This window comes from Canis lupus, chromosome X (assembly GCF_003254725.2).
Source record: "Canis lupus dingo isolate Sandy chromosome X, ASM325472v2, whole genome shotgun sequence".
NCBI classification, from domain to species: domain Eukaryota; kingdom Metazoa; phylum Chordata; class Mammalia; order Carnivora; family Canidae; genus Canis; species Canis lupus.
In genome coordinates this window covers 45,812,035-45,830,884 of record NC_064281.1, presented here as the reverse complement: position 1 = coordinate 45,830,884, position 18,850 = coordinate 45,812,035, and the positions used below count along the sequence as shown (strand labels likewise).

Sequence of the window (18,850 nt, the reverse complement as noted above, 5' to 3'; positions counted from 1 at the left end):
AGAACTCATCCCTTTATTCTAGGTTCTGACAAAGAGATTGATGTGATTGATGTGACCCGCCAGGCCGACTGCAAGATGAAGCTCGGTGATTTTGTGAAGTATTATTATAGTGGGAAGAGGGAAAAAGTCCTCAACGTCATTAGTTTGGAATTCTCTGATACCAGGTAGGAGGGGCAGGGGTAAGTAAAAAGCCTAACAAAGTCCTGGAACTTGTGATATACTGAGTATAAGTGTTCCTTTCCCTTCCTCTTGGTCGTTTCTTCCTTTGGGATGATGAGCTATTTTACACGTTCTAGGGTAGATGGGTCACATTATGACAACCAAATTGTGTTTCTCTTCTACAGTTTCTATCAATTGAATAGAGAATACAGTACCTATTTTAATTATTTTTTATCTCCTTCAAGACCTAGGACAGCTTTCTGTGACCTTTTTTGGGATTTAGATTGTGGCATGGTCACTGTTTAACTCCAAGGATAGGTCCTCTGTTCCTGGAAATAGACTTGCTGAATTAATTCCAAGTAGTTTCTCTAAGGATAAGGTTTCTTAGATTTAAAAGAAAAAAAAAGGGATCCCTGGGTGGCGCAGCGGTTTAGCGCCTGCCTTTGGCCCAGGGCGCGATCCTGGAGACCCGGGATCGAATCCCACGTCGGGCTTCCGGTGCATGGAGCCTGCTTCTCCCTCTGCCTGTGTCTGCCTCTCTCTCTCTCTCTGTGTGACTATCATAAATAAATAAAAATTAAAAAAAAAAGAAAAAAAAAGCTGATAACTTTTAAATGATTCTGTGTGGACTCATGCACTCAGTAGATACATGTAGTCTTCTCTGTGCTCAGAACTATAGGAGATCTCCTAAAATTGTAACATATCTTTTTGCACTTAGAAAGCTACTGTCTGATTACTTTTTTAACTTTCAATTTTGACATTAGAGATTTACAGGAAGTTGCAAAAAATATGCAGAGAGGTCCTGTGTATTCTTAAGCTAGTTCCTGTGAATGGCAACATCTTACATAACTGTAGTACCATTAAAACCCTTGCTGTTGGTTTTAACATACAGAGTTAACAACCTGAGGATTTTTTAAAAATGTATGTTTGTAACTCACTTCATATTGAAAGACTATTTGAATTAGCTTCCAGAGATACAGAGGGGAAAAAAATAGACAAAATTAGAACCAAAAGAAAATAAAAGTGGGAAAATAGAATGCATCTGGTGGGTAATCTGTACACAAAATATATGTATGAGTGTTTGGATAGTTGGTAGAGAAGGACTGTAGAGTTTTCTGTGAATTTCCTGAAGGTCAGGAAAGGGAGGGGAGTGCAAAATTATAAGGTTTGTGGTTTTATATAAGGTAAAAACACCCAGATGTTTGGGGGAAGAACTTCTTTACCTGAAACTGAGCCCTTGAGAGGTTTCTCTAATGGTTCCTCATAAAGAAGACACTATGAGATGGAGACAATACAATGATTGTTTTTGACCAATTGCCAAATAAGTGGACCCAGGTCAGGGGAGCTATGAGCATTTAGTGGAGAAAATGATCTCCTTTGACTGGGAAATGCTGTGGAGCTAGTACTTGGGACTTCTAGAGCTGAGTGGAATGAAGATGCTGACCAGACTTACAAAGATAAGGGTCTTATTGTCCTTGGGGATTCTGTGGAAAGAGCTTCTTTTTCTTACTTGACTCTCACTGGGATGGGTAACATTTTATTCAGTCTTTAACCTTAAATTCCTAATCAACTGACATCTACTTTCCACCCCTTCCTTGCTAGGCTTTCTAACCTTGTGGAAACTCCCAAGATTGTTCGGAAGCTCTCATGGGTGGAGAACCTCTGGCCAGAGGAGTGTATATTTGAGAGGCCCAATGTGCAGAAGTACTGCCTCATGAGTGTGCGGGATAGCTATACAGACTTCCACATTGACTTTGGTGGCACTTCGGTCTGGTACCATGTCCTCAAGGTAGGAATGAATGTGACTTCTAGAGGAAGCCTGGCCTTGGGCCTCCCTGTTTGTTTCAGGTGGCACCACAAAATAGGCTGCTGAGGTCTACCTGCCTCCCAGATTCTATTTGGGTGACATTTCCATATAACTACTCTATTGGGGTTGGGTACTTGGTGGATATGCCATATAAACTGTCTCTACAGTTTCGATGCTTAATATTTTTTTGAATAGCCTAAAGTTTTCTCTGACTGTTAATCTTAATTAAGCCAATCCATACTTCTATCACTATGTATGGAAATGTCTGTATTTGCTGCAGAAGTTCTTGGTAACATGAGAAATTTCCCCTCCCCCCATCTTTATTGAAGCATAATTTATGTATGATATAATTAGTCTATTCCAAGTGTATAGTTTGATGAGTTTTGACAATTATATGTAGTCACATAACTGCCACTATCATCAAGATAGAGTATATATGATAATTTTTTAAATATAAACCGTCCCATGGGTAGTTTCACTTTTAGTGGTTGTTAAAATTTTGTAATTAGCATATTGATTGTGAGTGACTATGGAAGGATTTTTGAAGTCTGGAAAACAAATTTCCTAAGTAATTTTTATTCTTTTCCACCATCATACTATTTATTTTTCTTATCCAAAATGCCAGGGAAAGAGCAGAAAATTTGGATATGGCTCTTGTCCAAATGATCATGAATCCTAAACTAGTTGTTGCCATTGGTTTAGCATGAAATTAGAGCATGTAAATCACTATTATGCAAATGTTAGATTTAACTTTTTAATTTTATTTTGAGAGAGAGAGAACACAAGTAGGAAGGGCAGAGGGAGAGGAAGAGAGAATCTTTTTTTTTTTTTTTTTTTTTTTTTTTTTTTTTTAGGAAGAGAGAATCTTAAAGCAGACTCCGCACTGAGTGTGGAGCCCCTTGTGGAGCTTGATCTCACCACGGTGAGATCATGACTTGAGCTGAAACCAAGAGTCAAACACTTAAATGACAGTGCCACTCAAGTGCCCCTAACTTTTTTTATTTTAAAGTAATTCCTGTTTTATAGAAAAATTGCAAAATGGTAGAATTCCTCTGTGCCCTTCACTTAGATTTCCCAATGTCACCATTTTATTATATTCTTTCTCTAAAGCAAACATAATAAAATAGTTCTATTTTTTTCTAAAACTTTTGAGAGTGGTTACAGATGTGGTGTCTCTTTATCTGGTGATAAATCAGTGTATTTCTTGAAAATAAGGGCATTCTCTTATATAACCACAGTATAGTTATCAAATTCGGAAGATTGATATTGATATAATGCTATTATCTAACCTACAGATCTGATTCAAATTTCTTCACTCGTACAATAGGTAATTTTTAGTGTTGTTGCTTTTCTACATTGAAATTTATTTTCATGAAATATTGGTTAAACTAATCAAGCTGTAGGTTGGGGATATTTTCGTACTAGTGGGGTTTTGTTTCTTTTCTGCCAAATAATCTATCTGGTGATTGTCCAGGCAAAACATAATTAAGAAATAAAATGTTTTTCCAACAGATAATCACTTAGCGTATAATCTTCTAGAAGTCCTTAAGCAATTACTGAACTTTAAAACTTTTATTAGCTTTGATTGCGAGTGTGAGAAGGAACATTCTCTGTAAATGGCATTTAAAGGCAAATTCAATTTTCTATTCATCAATAATGTGAATTTAAAATCTCCTAGGAAAAAAAAATCTCCTAGGGCTAGTAGTATTGATCTATTCATCTGTAGAAGCCATTTCTCATTTGGTATTGCATCTAAAATAGGAGCTTTGGGTGTACATTTATCCTAAGTTGAACAATTTTGTTTGAAATGCCCTTTCCAAATAATTTTTGTCAATCTTATAGAAGCTGAAAAGCACAAAGTGTACTACAAAGGGACCTTTTGAAGTTTTTCAAGTTCACATAAAAATGATTCTTGGATAGGTTTGGGAAAGAATTCTGTCATATTACATGGTCTTGGGGTATGAGAGAGAATATTCTTTTGGAGACCCTCTGGAGGATTTTTCTGGAAACTCTTGATATTTTTGGCACTTCAACCTCTTTTTATTTCAGGGTGAGAAGATATTCTACCTGATCCGCCCAACAAATGCCAACCTGACTCTCTTTGAGTGCTGGAGCAGCTCCTCTAACCAGAATGAGATGTTCTTTGGGGACCAGGTGGACAAGTGCTATAAGTGTTCCGTGAAGCAAGGACAGACACTTTTCATTCCTACAGGTCTTCCCTGGGCCCCTCTGGGATGGTTTCAGGAGGGCGGGAAGAGAAAGGGAGGTTGTGGCACCAGAGCCAACCCCTTCCCATGATGTATTGATCTGATTATGTGGGATATTCCTTCCATATCAGCTGACTCAGAACTGGACCTCAAGAAAATTCACATGATGGCCAGTGGGCAGCATGATTACTTGATGAGGCTGCAAGTGAGAAGGTCCAGGAAGAGGTTGATGGACTCCCTTGCACTGGGCTGATGTCACTTTGGTGGACAGAAAGAGAATATATCTCTCAGCCCCATGACTCTAGGGATAGTGGCTGGGAGGCTGGCAATGCAGGCTATAAATCAGAATGACCTGGAGTGAGGGTAGGACTTTTCCTCCCTAAACAATACATGCCTAGAATTATGAATTTGTAGGTCTAGGGTGGGATCTGAGTGTGTGTTTTGAAAAAGTGCTCTCATTGTCTCAGTTTGGGGAAGCTGACATCTTTATTGAGTTTTCCATGAACCCAGTATGTCTTTATCTATATAGATTTTCCTTGATTTTTTAATCTTCATTCTTTGATTTCAGAATTAACGTTAAATTTTCTCAAAACTGGTAGAATTCTCTAGTGCAGTCACATGGACCTGGAGATTTCTTTTTTGAGGTTTTAATTTAACATTTGATTTCCTTAAACTTCGGTAGGCTATTCAAATTATCTGTTTCATATAGAGTGAGCTATGATAGTTGTACTTTTCAAGGAATTGGTCCATTTTATCAAAGTTGTCAAATTTATGTAGAGTTGTTTGTAGTATTTCCTTACTATCCTTTTGATGTCTTCCATGTCTTTACTGATATTCTCTGCTTCATTCCTGGTATTAGTTATTTGTGCCTTCTCTTATTCTGTGTCAGTCTTGATGGAGGTTTGCCAATTTTTGAAGTTTAATTATAAAGTTTCTTTAAAAACTTTTATCTTTTGCTTTTATCTTTTTCCTTCCTTCTGCTTGCTGTGGGTTTATTTTGCTTCTTCTAGTCTTGAGACAGAAGCTTAGATTACTGATTTCAGATTTCCCTCTTTTCTAATGTAAGCATTTAGTGCTATAAGTTCCCCCTCAGCACTGATTTAACTGTCACATATTTTGATATATTGTATTTTCATTTTCATTTAGTTACATGTACTTTTAGAAAAATTGGATGTAATTCACATACCATAAAACTTAACATGTTAGGAGCGCCTGGATGGATGGCTCACTCCGTTAAGCACTGGACTCTTGATTTTGGCTCAGGTCATGATCTCAGGGTTGTGAGAAAGGGAATAAAGGGGAAAGGAGAAAAAATAAGTGGGAAATATCAGAAAGGGAGACAGAACATGGAAGACTCCTAACTCTGGGAAACGAACTAGGGGTGGTGGAAGGGGAGGAGGGTGGGGGGTGGGGGTGACTGGGTGGAAGGCACTCAGGTGGGCACTTGATGGGATGAGCACTAGGTGTTATTCTGTATGTTGGCAAATTGAACACCAATAAAAATAAATTTATTATTAAAAAACAAGGGTGCAGTTCAGCTTTGTTTTTTTTTTTTTTAGAGGAGAGAGAGGTGAGCAGAGGGAGGGGCAGAGGGAGATCTGATGTAGGCCCCACACAGACTGCAGAGCCCCACATAGGGCTTGAACTCACAACCCTGGGCCATGACCTGAGCCATAGTCAAGAGTTGGACACCTAACCAACTAAGCCACCCAGGTGCCCCGGTGCAGTTCAGTTTTTTTTTTTTTTTTTCAGTTCAGTTTTTTAAAAAAAATATATTTACAAGGTTGTGTATCCATTACCACTATCTAATACCAGGAGATTTTCATCACTTCAAAAAGAAATCCTGTACCCATTAGCAGTTATTCCTCATTCCTTCCAGTCCTCCCACCCCTGTCAACCACCTTTGTCCATTTTTTTAGATTTTTAAAATTTATTCATGAGAGACACAGAGAGAGGCAGAGACATAGCCAGAGGGAGAAGCAGGCTCTACGCAGGGAGCCTGATGTGAGACTCGATCCGGGGACTCCAGGATCACGCCCTGAGCCAAAGGCAGACGCTCAGCCACTGAATCACCCAGGTGTCCCTTGTCCATTCTTTGTATATGGATTTGCCTGTTCTGAGTATTTCATATAAAAGGAATCATTCAGTTTTTGGTCCTTTGTGTCTGGCTTTTTCACTCAGTAAAATATTTTCAAGGTTCATCCATGTTATAGCATTTGTCAGTACTTATTCTTTAAATGGCTGAATCATATGCCACTGCATGGATATACCACATTTTGTTTATCCTTTCAACATCTTAATAGATATTTGGGTTGTTTTCACTTTTTGACTGTAATGAATAATGCTGCTGGGAACAATCATGTATGAGTTTTTGTGTTAATGTATAATTTCAGTTCTCTTGGGTACATACCTACAAAAGGAATTGCTGAGTCATATGTTAACTCTGTTTTAACTTCTTGAGGAACTGCCAAAATGTTTCTAAAGCACCTACACCATTTTACAGTCCCACTAGCAATTTATGAGGGTCTCAACTTTTCTACATCCTCCCCAACACTTGTTCTTGTCTGTCTTTGTGATTATAGCCATTCTAGTGCATGTGAAGTGGTATCTCATTGAGATATTAATTTGTGTTTCCATAATGACTGTAAATGTTGAACATTTCATGTGCTTATTGGACATTTGTATATCTTTTTATGTAGAAGTGTCTATTCAAAACTTGCCCATTTTTTAATTAGGTAATTTTTTTTTTTATTGAGTTGTAGAAGTTCTTTATATATTTTGGTTATTAGACCTTATCATCATATATGTGATTTGAAAATATTTTATCTCTTGTCACTTTCATGAGAGTGTCCTATGAAGAACAAAAGTCCAGTTTATCTACTTTTTAAAAAAGATTTTATTTATTCATGAGAGACACACAGAGAGAGGCAGAGACATAGGCAGAGGGAGAAGCAGGCTCCCCACAGAGAGCCTAATGCAGGACTCCATCCCAAGACCCTGGATCACAAACTGAGCCAAAGGCAGATGCTCAACCACTGAGCCACCCAGGTGTCATCTACTTTTTTCTTTATTTGCTTGTACTTTTGGTGTCATATCTAGGAGATCATTGCCTGATTCATAATTTAAGGTCATGAAGATTTACCTTTGTTTTCTTCTAATAGATTTGTAGTTATGATTATTACATTAGGTCTTTTATCCATTTCAAGTCAACTTTTGCATATGGTATGAGGGAAGGGTCCAATTTCATTCTTTTTCATGTGGCTGTCCAGTTGTCCCAGGATCATTTGAAAAGACTATTATTTCCCCTTTGAATTGTCTTGATACCTTTGTCCAAAATCAATTGACCATAGATGTATTGATTTATTTCTGGGCTTTGAATGAATTCTATTCCATTGATCTTTATGTCTATCCTCATGACACTATCACACTATTTCAATTACTCTACATTTGTTGTATTTTATTTATTTATTTTTTTTGTAAGTTTTAAAGGAAGGAACTGTTAGCCCTCCAACTTGGTTCTCCATTGTCTTTATTTTGTTGAGTCCATCTGTTTCATTATTTATTTCAGATATGGTATTTTCCAGTTCTAAAATTTCCATTTGTTATTTATATCTTCTTTTTCTTATTTTATTTCAAGCATGTTTATACTTATTCATTGAAGCATTCTTATGATAGCACCTTTAAAATTGTCATAGGGATGCCTGGCAAACTCAGTCAGTTAAGCATCTGCCTTCAGTTTAGGTCATGGTCTCAGGGTCCTGGGATTGAGCCAAGCATCAGCCTCCCTGCTCAGTGGGGAGTCTGCTCGTCCTTCTCCCTCTGCCTCTTCCCCAATTGTGTGTGCGTGCTCTCTCTCTCAAATAAATAAATAAAATAAAATAGTCATATAGTTTTAACATCTTTGTCTAATATTATATTGTATAATTCTGGATTTTCTTTTCTGTTGCACAGATCTGTTTGTCTATTCATATATCAATATCATGTTGATTTGATTACATTGGTTTTATATAGAATGTTTAATATATGGTGAGACAAGTTACCTTCCCCCACACCCATCTGCTTTTCTCTTTCATAGTTTTCTGTGCCCAGGTATTTATTCATTTATTTATTCATCTTTGAATCCTTTGCCTAATAGAGTATCACATAATACCTTTTCGACCCTGAGCACTTAATAACTGTTTGATGAATTGAATTTGCCTATCAGAGATTTGAATTGTATTAATTCACTTATTGGTATGAAGTCCCATGAACTGGGTATAATTGAATTAGTTTATAAGCATTGCATATCTACTGAATCCTCCCACATTGGGCTAAGTGCTAGAGACAAAAGATCAATAGGCCATTTCAGTATCATGTTTTGAATATTTTATATGTTTTTGAATGTTATATAATTCTCAACTTGCTTTTTCTTCTGAACACTATTATGAGATTCACGTTGATACATGTTCACTCATGTTACTTACTTTCCAGTATTCTGTTGTATGAGTATATGGCAATTTATCCATTCTCCGGTGGATGTACATTTCATGAAGGATTTTGTGTGGGGATGACATGGACAGATATATATATATATATATATATATATATATATATATATATATATTTATTGTATTTTAGATCTGTCATTTAGGGTTGAGATGTGGAGGATAGATTTCAGAGATTGAGATTAGTATAGAGAGTAGTGGTTTGCAAACACTTTGGACTCAGGACCCCTTTATACTCTTTAATATTACTGAGGACCCAACAGAGTTTTTATTTATGTGGTTTATATTCATCAGTATTTACCGTATTATAAATTAAAACAGAAAAATTCAAAGTACTTGTTTATTAATTGAGAAATTATAATCTCATTATGTGTTAGCATGAATAATTTTTATGAAAAATAACTTTTCAAATAAAAATCTAGTGGGAAGAATGGCATTTACATTTTTGCAAATCTTTCTAATGTCTGGATTAATAGAAAATGATAAGCATTGCATATCATTGCATATCTACTGAATCCTCAAATCTGCTTCTGCATGTTGTGATATCCTGTCATTTACCCTCTGGAAAACTCCACTGTATACCTGTGAGAGAATGAGGGTAAAAAAAGACAACCTCTTAGTATTATCATGGGCATAGTTTTGACCTTGCTAGGCTCTCAGGGAGTCTCAGAGTCCCAGCATTCCCTGGACCATACCTTGAGAACCACTGGTGTAGAGAAGCCAGTTTGAGGCTGTTGCAAGTAGCCTAGGTGACAGATAATGAGGGATCTGAACCAGGGCATTGGTAGGATGGATGGATGGATGGATGGATGGATGGATGGGGAAAGGGCGATGAATATGAGAAAGGTTTAAGAAGAAAAATTAGGTCTCAGAGGGCAGTGTAGAGTCAAGGGCAAGGAGAATGATTGAGTTCCAACTAGATGCATAGTTTACAACCAACCTGTGAAGTAGATGTTTAGCTAGAAAATGGCAGACTTTGAACTCAGGTTTGTTCAGCACAAGAGCTCTTTGTTTTATTTAGTTAAAAGGGAGAGACTTGGCAAGGAGGTGATGCCCTTTTAAGAGATGAGAGAGAAGATGGTTGAGGCAGCAGAGAGACTTGAAGTCGAGGGGAGGGAAATAGGAATTTAATAACCCCATATAAGTTGGTCCAGTTCAGGTTTCTAATGGTGGCAGCATAGGTGATGGGAGAGTGGAGGAGCCAGAACTTTCTGAGTCAATGCTGGCTTGCCTGCTCTAAGGAGTTGTGTTTGAGCTGAGTGGGACAGTGCTGTCCAGAGGAAGTAAGGCACTCTGCCAGCTATGATTTTGTCATGTTACACTGCAGGATGGATCCATGCTGTGCTGACCCCCGTGGACTGCCTCGCCTTTGGAGGGAACTTCTTACACAGCCTTAACATCGAAATGCAACTCAAGTGAGTGCTGAAGCCATTGTGATCCCACGTTGGCCATTCCCATCTGCTGGAGTCCTTGGGTTCTCCCCTCTAGTGAGGAGTGCAATATAGAGGATGCGAGATGATCAGAAAGAAATAGATATTCGTTCCTGATAATGATCAGTGTGAGGATGAATACCCCTTCCTCACTTAGTCATTTATGTGACTTTGGGCAAGTCCCATAACCTTTGAGCTCAAGTTCCCTAACCTACAAAGTTGGATTTGACAGGGTAGTGGTGATGATTAGAGTTAATGAATACAAAGCATTCAGAGCAATACCTGATACATAGTAGGTGCTCAGTAAACAGGATCTCTGTTGTCATGTGCTTCTTCTAGAGCCTATGAGATTGAGAAGCGGCTGAGCACAGCAGACCTCTTCAAGTTTCCTAACTTTGAGACCATCTGTTGGTATGTGGGAAAGCACATCCTGGACATCTTTCGAGGTATGGATCCCTTTGCCAGCTGCCCCTTTTGCCCTGCTTCCCTGAGTCTGAGCATGCATGCATGTGTATGTACATGCACATAACCATCACCTCAGTGAAGATGCAGTACTGTTCCATCACCACAGAGATCTCCCTAGTGTGCTACTCCTTTATAGTCTCACCCACCCATTCCCCTTGCACTGTCCATAACTTCTGGAAACTGCCAATCTGTTTTTCCATCTCCATAATTTTGTCATTAAAAGATGCTATAAAAATGGAATCATATAGTGTGTAATCTTTTGAGATTGGCTCTTTTACTAAGTATAATGAAAGGTAGAGTGCGGATTTTAACTTTATTTAGCAAAGGTGGGTGAGAAAATTGAATCACAGTGAAATTATCCCTTTTTCCTGCTAATTGAAGACTCAATCTGGACAGTCTGTTTCCTGAATGTGCTTTCTGGGGATGGGGACAAGGCCCAGTCCTGACCATCCTGGCACCATTGTGTTGGTTCCCAGGTAGAAGCCAACCGGCTGGGATTCCTCTTTCCTGGTCTGTTTTGAAATAGAGCAGCTCCCTTGTTCAGACCTGGGATTGTTCAGGGTAACTTGACCATAAGGAATCAGCATTTTAAAGTTGCAAAGAACTTCAGAGGCCAGGGTGCCTGAGTGACTCAATTGGTTAAGCATCTGATTCTTGGTTTCAGCTGAGGTTGTGAGATCAGGCCCCCTATTAGGCTCTGCGCTCAGTGGGAAGTCTGCTTGAGATTCTTTCACCTTCCTCCCTAACCCCTCCACTCCTCACCCTGCTCATGTGTGTATGCACATATTCTCTCTCTCTCTCTCTCTCTCTTAAATAAATAAATAAACAAACAAACAAACTTTAAAAAAAGAACCTCAGAGGCTGGTGAGTAGAGTCTCCTTCCCACGACTTCAAGCCCTCATTCTGCCAACTATTCAGGTTATCACTCAAGTGTTCAATCAGAGGCTACTAATCACTTATTACCTGTTCTGAACAGTTTAGTTCAGTAGAAAATTCTGTATTGAGCCAAAATTTGGCTTTTTGTCATAACCTCCTCCTGGAGTAACTTAGAATAAGGGTATTTATTAATGGCCCTTCAGATCTATGTAGGTGGCAATCATGGTCCTCCTGAGTGGTTACATTCTCTGTCAAGAGTCAGACAACCTACAGTGTGGTAGAGGGAGCACAAGCCTCAGATTTAGATAGACACAGCTTCAGTTTTGTGCCCTTGGTTAAGTCTTTTTGCCTCTTTGAGCCTTCGTTTCCTGAACTGTAAAGTGAAGATGATGATATTTGGCTTAGAGGGTGGGTATAAGGATTAAATGAAAGAGTAGATATTAGATGTCTGGCATGTAGAAGGTACTCATTAAATGAACAGTATTATAAGAACTGAGATCTGGGGTTGTGCTTAGAACCTTGAGCATTTTTTCTGGTTGCCTGAAAAAAAGTTAACAATTCCTTCACTTCCCGGCGTGGCTTCATTGACCTTCTGCCTTCCTCTTGCCCCATTTAGGTTTGCGAGAGAACAGGAGGCATCCAGCGTCCTACCTGGTGCATGGTGGCAAAGCTCTGAACTTGGCCTTTAGAGCCTGGACAAGGAAAGAAGTAAATATACACTTTTCTCTATGTCCTTAGAGTTTGCCCTCAATAGGGACTGGCTTTGGGTATCTACCAAAAGATGCTTTGGGGAAGTAGAAGAGATGGGGGAGGCTTGTGGGCTCCTGGGGTTAGAATGGAGGACTGGGCTAGGACTCCTTGGATTACATTTTCAAACCTTTTGTTCTGATTATAAAAAGAAATTAGAAAGACTACAGAAGAGTATGAGAAGGGAGAAACATCACCTGTAATTTTAACACTCGGAATTAACATTAACATTTGGATATATTTTCTTCTGGTCTTTTTTATATGCATTTAAGAAACATGATTGCTATCACTCTGTACATACAATTTTGTATCTGAATTTGTTGACTTGTGTTCATTTTCCTGTGTCATCAAAGTTCTCCATTGTTAATAGCTAAATGATATTCTTTTGCAGGGATGTACCATCCTTACCTAACCACTTGTTTATTGTTGCTTTATTTATTTGTGGGGTAGTTACAGAAAATCATACGGTGACTGTCTATTTGCACCAACCTTTGTCCCTCATCTCTTGACTGTTGCTTCAGGATGGATTCCTAGAAGAGCAATTATTGGCTCAAAGTATATGAAAAAATGTAAGGCTCTTGATGCATACTGCCAAAATGCCTTTTTAGAAATACACCAATATCCATCTGTCCAATTGAATACTAAACAGCTATAAAAGAGATTAAGGAAGTTTTCTGTATACTGATTTGGAAAGATCTCCAGAATTTGTCAGCTAGAGGCATAGAACCATGTGGATGATGTGCTACCTTATGTGTTAAAAGGGGGGAAATAAAAATTATATTTGTATGTGCTGAGGACACAATCTGGAGGGATGCGGAAGACAGTAGTAAAAGTGATTACCTGTGGGTATGGGCTAATGGGACTGATGGCAGGGACAAATGTATATTGAGGCTTTTCAATATGTATCTTTTTATATTTGATTTTTGACTTATGTAAATGAATTACCTACTCAACATGTTGACTTTAAAAAAAATTTTTAAGAAATGCAACAAAACAGAAGAAATATCAAGATGTTCTCTTATGCTTTTGATATTCTTCATAGACTTCCCCCCCTGCATACAGTGTCCCCCCTGCATAGACTTTCCCCCCTGCATACAGAGTGACTACCCCCCTACAATTTTAGCCATTGTAGGCTTAACCTGCATAGTCTCCCCATTTCGGTTGCCAACTTTCCCCTCAGACATCATTGGACTTCATGTTTTGGGACTTCTTTTCTCCCTGCACATACCTGCATCTGGGCCTTAGCCTACTCTTCTATTTCTCCACATCGCTCAGGTGTGTCTACCTTCTGACCACTGCCCCCTACCCCGCCTCCCGACCATGAAGTGACCTTCAGAGTGACTCTATCCCAGGAACAACAAAGGAGAGGAATGAGTCCTCAATACTCATGCCTTGAGCCAGGATGACCCCAAATAGCATGGCCAAGGGGAGCTGAAGAAGAGTAGGACACAGATCTGAGGAGCCCATTCTCATGGAAGTAGTCTTTTGTGAAGATTACTTCCATGGGAGGTACTTGCTCCCTCACCTTTCCAGAGCCACTGGGCCTGGAGGAGGGAGCTATTAAATTTATCCAGCTAGATCACATGGATCCTCAGACCCTACCCCTATCCAGCCACCAAAATAGATTCCAGATAGATTAAAAGAATTAAAGTGATAAAGAATCAAACCATGGGAAATAAGGTAATGCTGAGGATTTTTTTTTATCAGTCCTCTGGATACAGAAGTGAAGTGAACACTGGTAGAAGAAATCACAAGGGAAAAGCTTAAGAGATCTGTCTACCTAAAGATGGAAATCTCGAGGACTCAGAAAGATTGCAGACAAATTAAAAGAGACCCTCAAGAGATCCCAACCTGGGTTGCTGTTGAGCTAGCCATGGCCCTGTAGGTGCTCAGCACTGGGCTCTGTCCTCACAAGTGGAGAGACTGGGTTGTCCCCAGGGATCTCCCCCAGGTCCTTGACTTTTTTGAGGGGTGTGGCTCCTCACCAAGTTCCTCACACCCCTTTACACTGTCCTTTATCAGATAGAGGTTTTGCAAACATTTCCCTGCAGTCTCTGATTTGTCTTTACAGTGTTTTTCAAAAAAGTTTTTGTTTTTTAGAAACCCGATTTATCAGTTTTTCTTTTATGGTTCATGCTTTTTGTGTCCTCAGAAATCTTGATCTAACCCAAGGTTGCAAAGATTTTTGCCTCTGTTTTCTTCTAAAGCTGTTATAATTTTAGATTTTACATTTTAGCCTTTGATCCATTTTGAGTTTATATGTGTGACAAGGATATGGATTGAGGTTTTTTTTTTTGCATACGGTTATCCAGTTGGTCCAGTACCGGTTGTTAAAGAGACTACTCTTTCTCCATTAAATTACCTTGGTACCTTTGTCAAAAATCACTTGTCTGTTTATGTGTGGGTCTATTCCTTATGCCTTTTGTTTGACAGGCTCTGCCAGACCACGAGGATGAGATTCCGGAGACAGTGCGGACCGTACAGCTCATTAAAGATCTGGCTAGGGAGATCCGCCTGGTGGAAGTAAGAAGCAGGGGCACAGGGGAGGCATTTGGGAAGGGCTCAAGGCTCAAGTGGTAGGTCAGGCTTCTTCAGTTGACTTGAGAGCTCAGGGTAGGGTTGGCAAAACCCCACCAAGGACTCTATTTACTCATTTATTTATTCATTAATTTAAATAATTATCATGGGCCTCCAGGGTGCCTCACATTAGGCTAGGTGCTTACAATACATAAATAATTCATTGTCTGCCTACAAAGAACTCAGAATCTTGTAGAGGACCCTGGGCAAAGTCCACTGCCTAAGCCTCAGTTTCCTTGTTTCTAAAGTGGGGATAATTACACCTACTCAGGGGTTGTTAAAATAAGGTGACACAGGCTGAGCACTTGAGTATAGTACTTGGCAATATAGTAAGTGTTCAATAAATTCTGATGGTGGGTCGTGATAGTGGTGGGTGGTGGAAGTCATAGTAGGAGTTGTTGGTATTAATATTTTGACTCAGTCTCTGCCTTCTACAAAATGACAATTCTCCCAGATTAAACATGATTACAAAGGCATTTTTCAACAGGTGGCTTATACCATGAGGCAGTAAGGTATAGATAGTAAGAGACTCAGAGACGGATTCTGGTTCCTGCTCCTTCACATGCAAGCCTTTCAGAGCCTTAGTATCCTTATCTATAAAGGGAGAATGTAAAACTACCTTTTCCGAGTTTTGTTAAGATCAAGAGCTAATGTATGTAGAGCCCCTGCACAGTGCCTGGCAGAGTAAGTACTCAATAAATGTGAGCCATTGTTATTAATAGACTTTGTAGCAAAGAGAGAACTTGGTGTGGGCTGGTGAAGTAGCAGAGGCACCAGAGGACAATTGGACTTAAGGAAGTTTAAACTCTCCTTTAACTTAGAAGCTGTCAATTTTCATTTAGCACTCAGGATATAGGCACTAAATCTATGCTGAAGGGTAGTCAGAGTGAGCCACTGGGAAGTTGGGCTTCTAGCCTCACTGGGTGCAGCATGTTTTACTGCCTACACCATAGCTTACATTGTCCACCTCCTACCTCCTTTTCCTCCATTCCCATCTGTCAGAATCCTTCAGATTTTAGTTACAGGACCTACCTTTTCTCCAGCTCTTTCCACTTACATCAATTTTGTATATACAAAACTTTAGGCTCATTAAAAAAAGGATGTAGAGATGGATCATGTCTGGTCCATTGGCTTTCAAATGTTTTAAAGTGATGGAACCATTTTTTTCCCTCCATCAAATGAAATCTTACATGGAAGGTCAATAGACAACCAATCAAAGCACAGCTGATGTGAATAAGGTGAAGGCAAGAGGCTTAGATCTCCACATGTTCCTCTTGTTTGCCTTCCACCCACCTCCAGTCTTCAGGGATCCTCCCAAGAAATTCAAAGGAGCCATGGGGCATCTTTGAAAACCACCTTTCTAGTCTGCTCCTTTAATTTTACAGCTGAGCAAACAGAGCCTTAGTAGTCAGATCACTTACCTGAGGTCACAGAGCTAGCTAGTGGCAGAATTGGAACTAGACCCTGTCTCGAATCCTGCAGTCCTTAGGGTTGGAACCACACAGTTTAGGACTCAAGTATTTTCTGTTTCACGCCAGCTGCATTTGGAGTCTACTCCAATTTTGACAGTAGTGCTGGGCTTTTCCTCTGCTCGTCTTCTCCTTACTTGTTGATGACTGAGTAAAGAAATGCCACCCAGTAAATTCTTGATGATGAACTCACTATGAAAAAACTAGGGTGTGCATCTAGAGGTGGAGCATCTGTAAGCTGCTTCCATGGCATTACTGCCAGTGCCATGAATAGACCACTGCTCTTAGCATAGAGAGAACCCTTGAGTAAGCTCTAACCCCCTCGTGTACTAATACTCTTGTAGGATATCTTCCAACAGAACGTTGGGAAGGCGAGCAATATCTTTGGGCTGCAGAGGATCTTCCCAGCTGGCTCCATTCCCTTAACCAGGCCAGTCCATTCCACTTCAGTATCCATGTCCAGGCTGTCACTGCCCTCCAAAAGTGGTTCAAAGAAGAAAGGCCTGAAGCCCAAGGAACTCTTCAAGAAGGCAGAGCGAAAGGGCAAGGAATGCTCAGCCTTGGGGCCTGCTGGCCAATTGAGCTATAATCTCATGGATACATACAATCATCAGGCACTGAAGACAGGCTCTTCCCAGAAAGCAAAGGTGGGTGCTGGCCCATGGGTTCAGCCCATCCCCTTTGGGTCCCTTGGAAGAGCAGGGTATCAAAAGGATTGTCTTGTACTCCCACCTCCCGTAGGGCCCCTGGTGTTAGGCTACCAGTCCCACTCATTTAACAGGCATTTATTGAGACCTTGTCTGTGCTGGGCACTGTGATAGGTGCTGTGAATGTAACCCTCAAGAGACTGACAGTCTAGTGAGAAAGACAGGCATGAAAACAAATGAGTGCAATGAGGTATTATAAATACCATATATGGGACCCTCAGACACAGAGGGGGGGATGAGTTTATCTGAGCAGGAGTGATGGTCAGGAGCTTTTCTCAGAAAACATGACTATCTGAGCTAAATCTGGAAATGCTGGATGGGAGTAACATTTAAGAATATGGTACGTGAGTGTCAGGTTGGAGTCTTGAACAGGTCCTTAAGAAAAGCCCTTCTCCAGAACTCCACCTTGCTTCAAGATTGTGATGCTCTGCATGGGCATGTGAAGATGCTCTCCCCTCTTTTTGGGGAACACGTTTTACAAGATTGATAGGTTCCCCCCGAGGTAGCCACACATTCTCAGCCTCTTCTTCTTGTGATGATTTGGGGTGGGGGTGGGGGACAGTGTAGCAGGAGGCCTTGGTTCAGGTGGTTTTTAACAGTGAACTCAACCAGTGAAACCTAAAGGAACTGGTCATCCTGATTCACATGAGAGTCCCAGACAGGTGACAACTGAGCCTCCTCCTTCTGCAGTTCAACATCACTGGTACCTGCCTGAATGACTCAGATGATGACTCACCAGACTTGGACCTTGATGGGAATGAGGGTCCGCTGGCCCTGTTGGTGTCTAATGGCAGGTAAGATGGGAAGAAGGAACACAGAGATACTGGGACTCAGTGGCAACATGTCACTGAGATAGAGCATGGAATTGGGACCTGGGGCTGGGACATGGGTGGGGGAGGGACTGCACTTGGGGAAATACCCATATATTATCAGATATCGCTTAGTTCAGAGAACCATGGTGTGTTGGGGGAGAGGCCTGGAATCTAATTGGCAGTCTGAGAAAAGTCTTGTATAAGTTGTAGAAATTTCAGCAAGTCAGTGGGTCAGAACCACTGGCAGAAATAAAAGGGAATATAGCATACTGATTAAGAGCATTAGTTTTTTAATATATCTTCTGCTGTGAGGGTTTTAGGAATTTTGCAGAAATATTTGCACAGGTGTGTTAAGAGAAATGTTCAGTGTTCATAGCATCATTGTAATAGAAAGTAATTATAATTGTGTTAATCAATAAGGGTTGGTTAAATGAATTATGGTACCTCTATAGGATAGAATACCATGTAGCTGTTAAAGGGAATAAATTTAATATCTGTTGACATGAAAAGGTGTCCAAGATGTATTCTTAAGTGAAAAAAATCAGGTTACAAAATAATATATAGTAATAGTTCCATTTTAATTTTTTAAAAAGGTGTGTGTGCACATGTGTTTGTGTGTGTGTGTGTGTGTGCTTGTGTAGAAAAGTGGCATACAGACTTCCTTATTTTTAATTTAATTTTTATGAGGAGGTTTAAAATTTAATATATGCTGTTTAAAATTGCAGAAGTATGTAACAATACATAGTGAAAAATTTTATCCCCGTCCCTATTCCCCAGTTCCCCTCCCCATGGACGACCAGTGTCAATAATTTTCTTCTAGAGATAATCATATGTAATCATGCAAATAAATATATTCATTATATATTTTACACTTGTCACACCAAACTTGTAACAATAGTTATCTCTGGAAAGTAGGATAGTAGGGGAGCCAGGAGAGGAAATTTTCACTTCAGTAGCATTTGAGTTTTGTACAACAAGCATGTATTACTTTTCTTTTTTATTTTATTTTAATTTTTTTAAATAAATTTATTTTTTATTGGTGTTCAATTTGTCAATATACAGAATAATACCCAGTGCTCATCCTGTCAAGTGCCCACCTCAGTGCCTGCC

The 18,850-nt window shown here is 39.7% G+C and overlaps 1 protein-coding gene across 8 annotated transcripts in view; it reads left to right on the top strand.

Moving 5' to 3' along the window:
• The window catches only part of PHF8 (PHD finger protein 8), a 106,026-nt gene that overhangs the window by 40,771 nt on the left and 46,405 nt on the right, over positions 1 to 18,850 (top strand). For 5 of the 8 annotated variants that reach the window (XM_025468541.3, XM_025468540.3, XM_025468543.3 and 2 more), the window contains exons 6-14: positions 23 to 164; positions 1,762 to 1,948; positions 4,016 to 4,178; positions 9,985 to 10,072; positions 10,427 to 10,533; positions 12,045 to 12,136; positions 14,609 to 14,698; positions 16,566 to 16,868; positions 17,619 to 17,722. In XM_025468541.3, coding sequence (XP_025324326.1) covers positions 23 to 164; positions 1,762 to 1,948; positions 4,016 to 4,178; positions 9,985 to 10,072; positions 10,427 to 10,533; positions 12,045 to 12,136; positions 14,609 to 14,698; positions 16,566 to 16,868; positions 17,619 to 17,722 — 1,276 coding nt within the window. The remainder of the gene's footprint in view (positions 1 to 22; positions 165 to 1,761; positions 1,949 to 4,015; positions 4,179 to 9,984; positions 10,073 to 10,426; positions 10,534 to 12,044; positions 12,137 to 14,608; positions 14,699 to 16,565; positions 16,869 to 17,618; positions 17,723 to 18,850) is intronic. The other 3 variants (XM_025468546.3, XM_025468545.3, XM_049107269.1) reach the window with 2 other exon arrangements.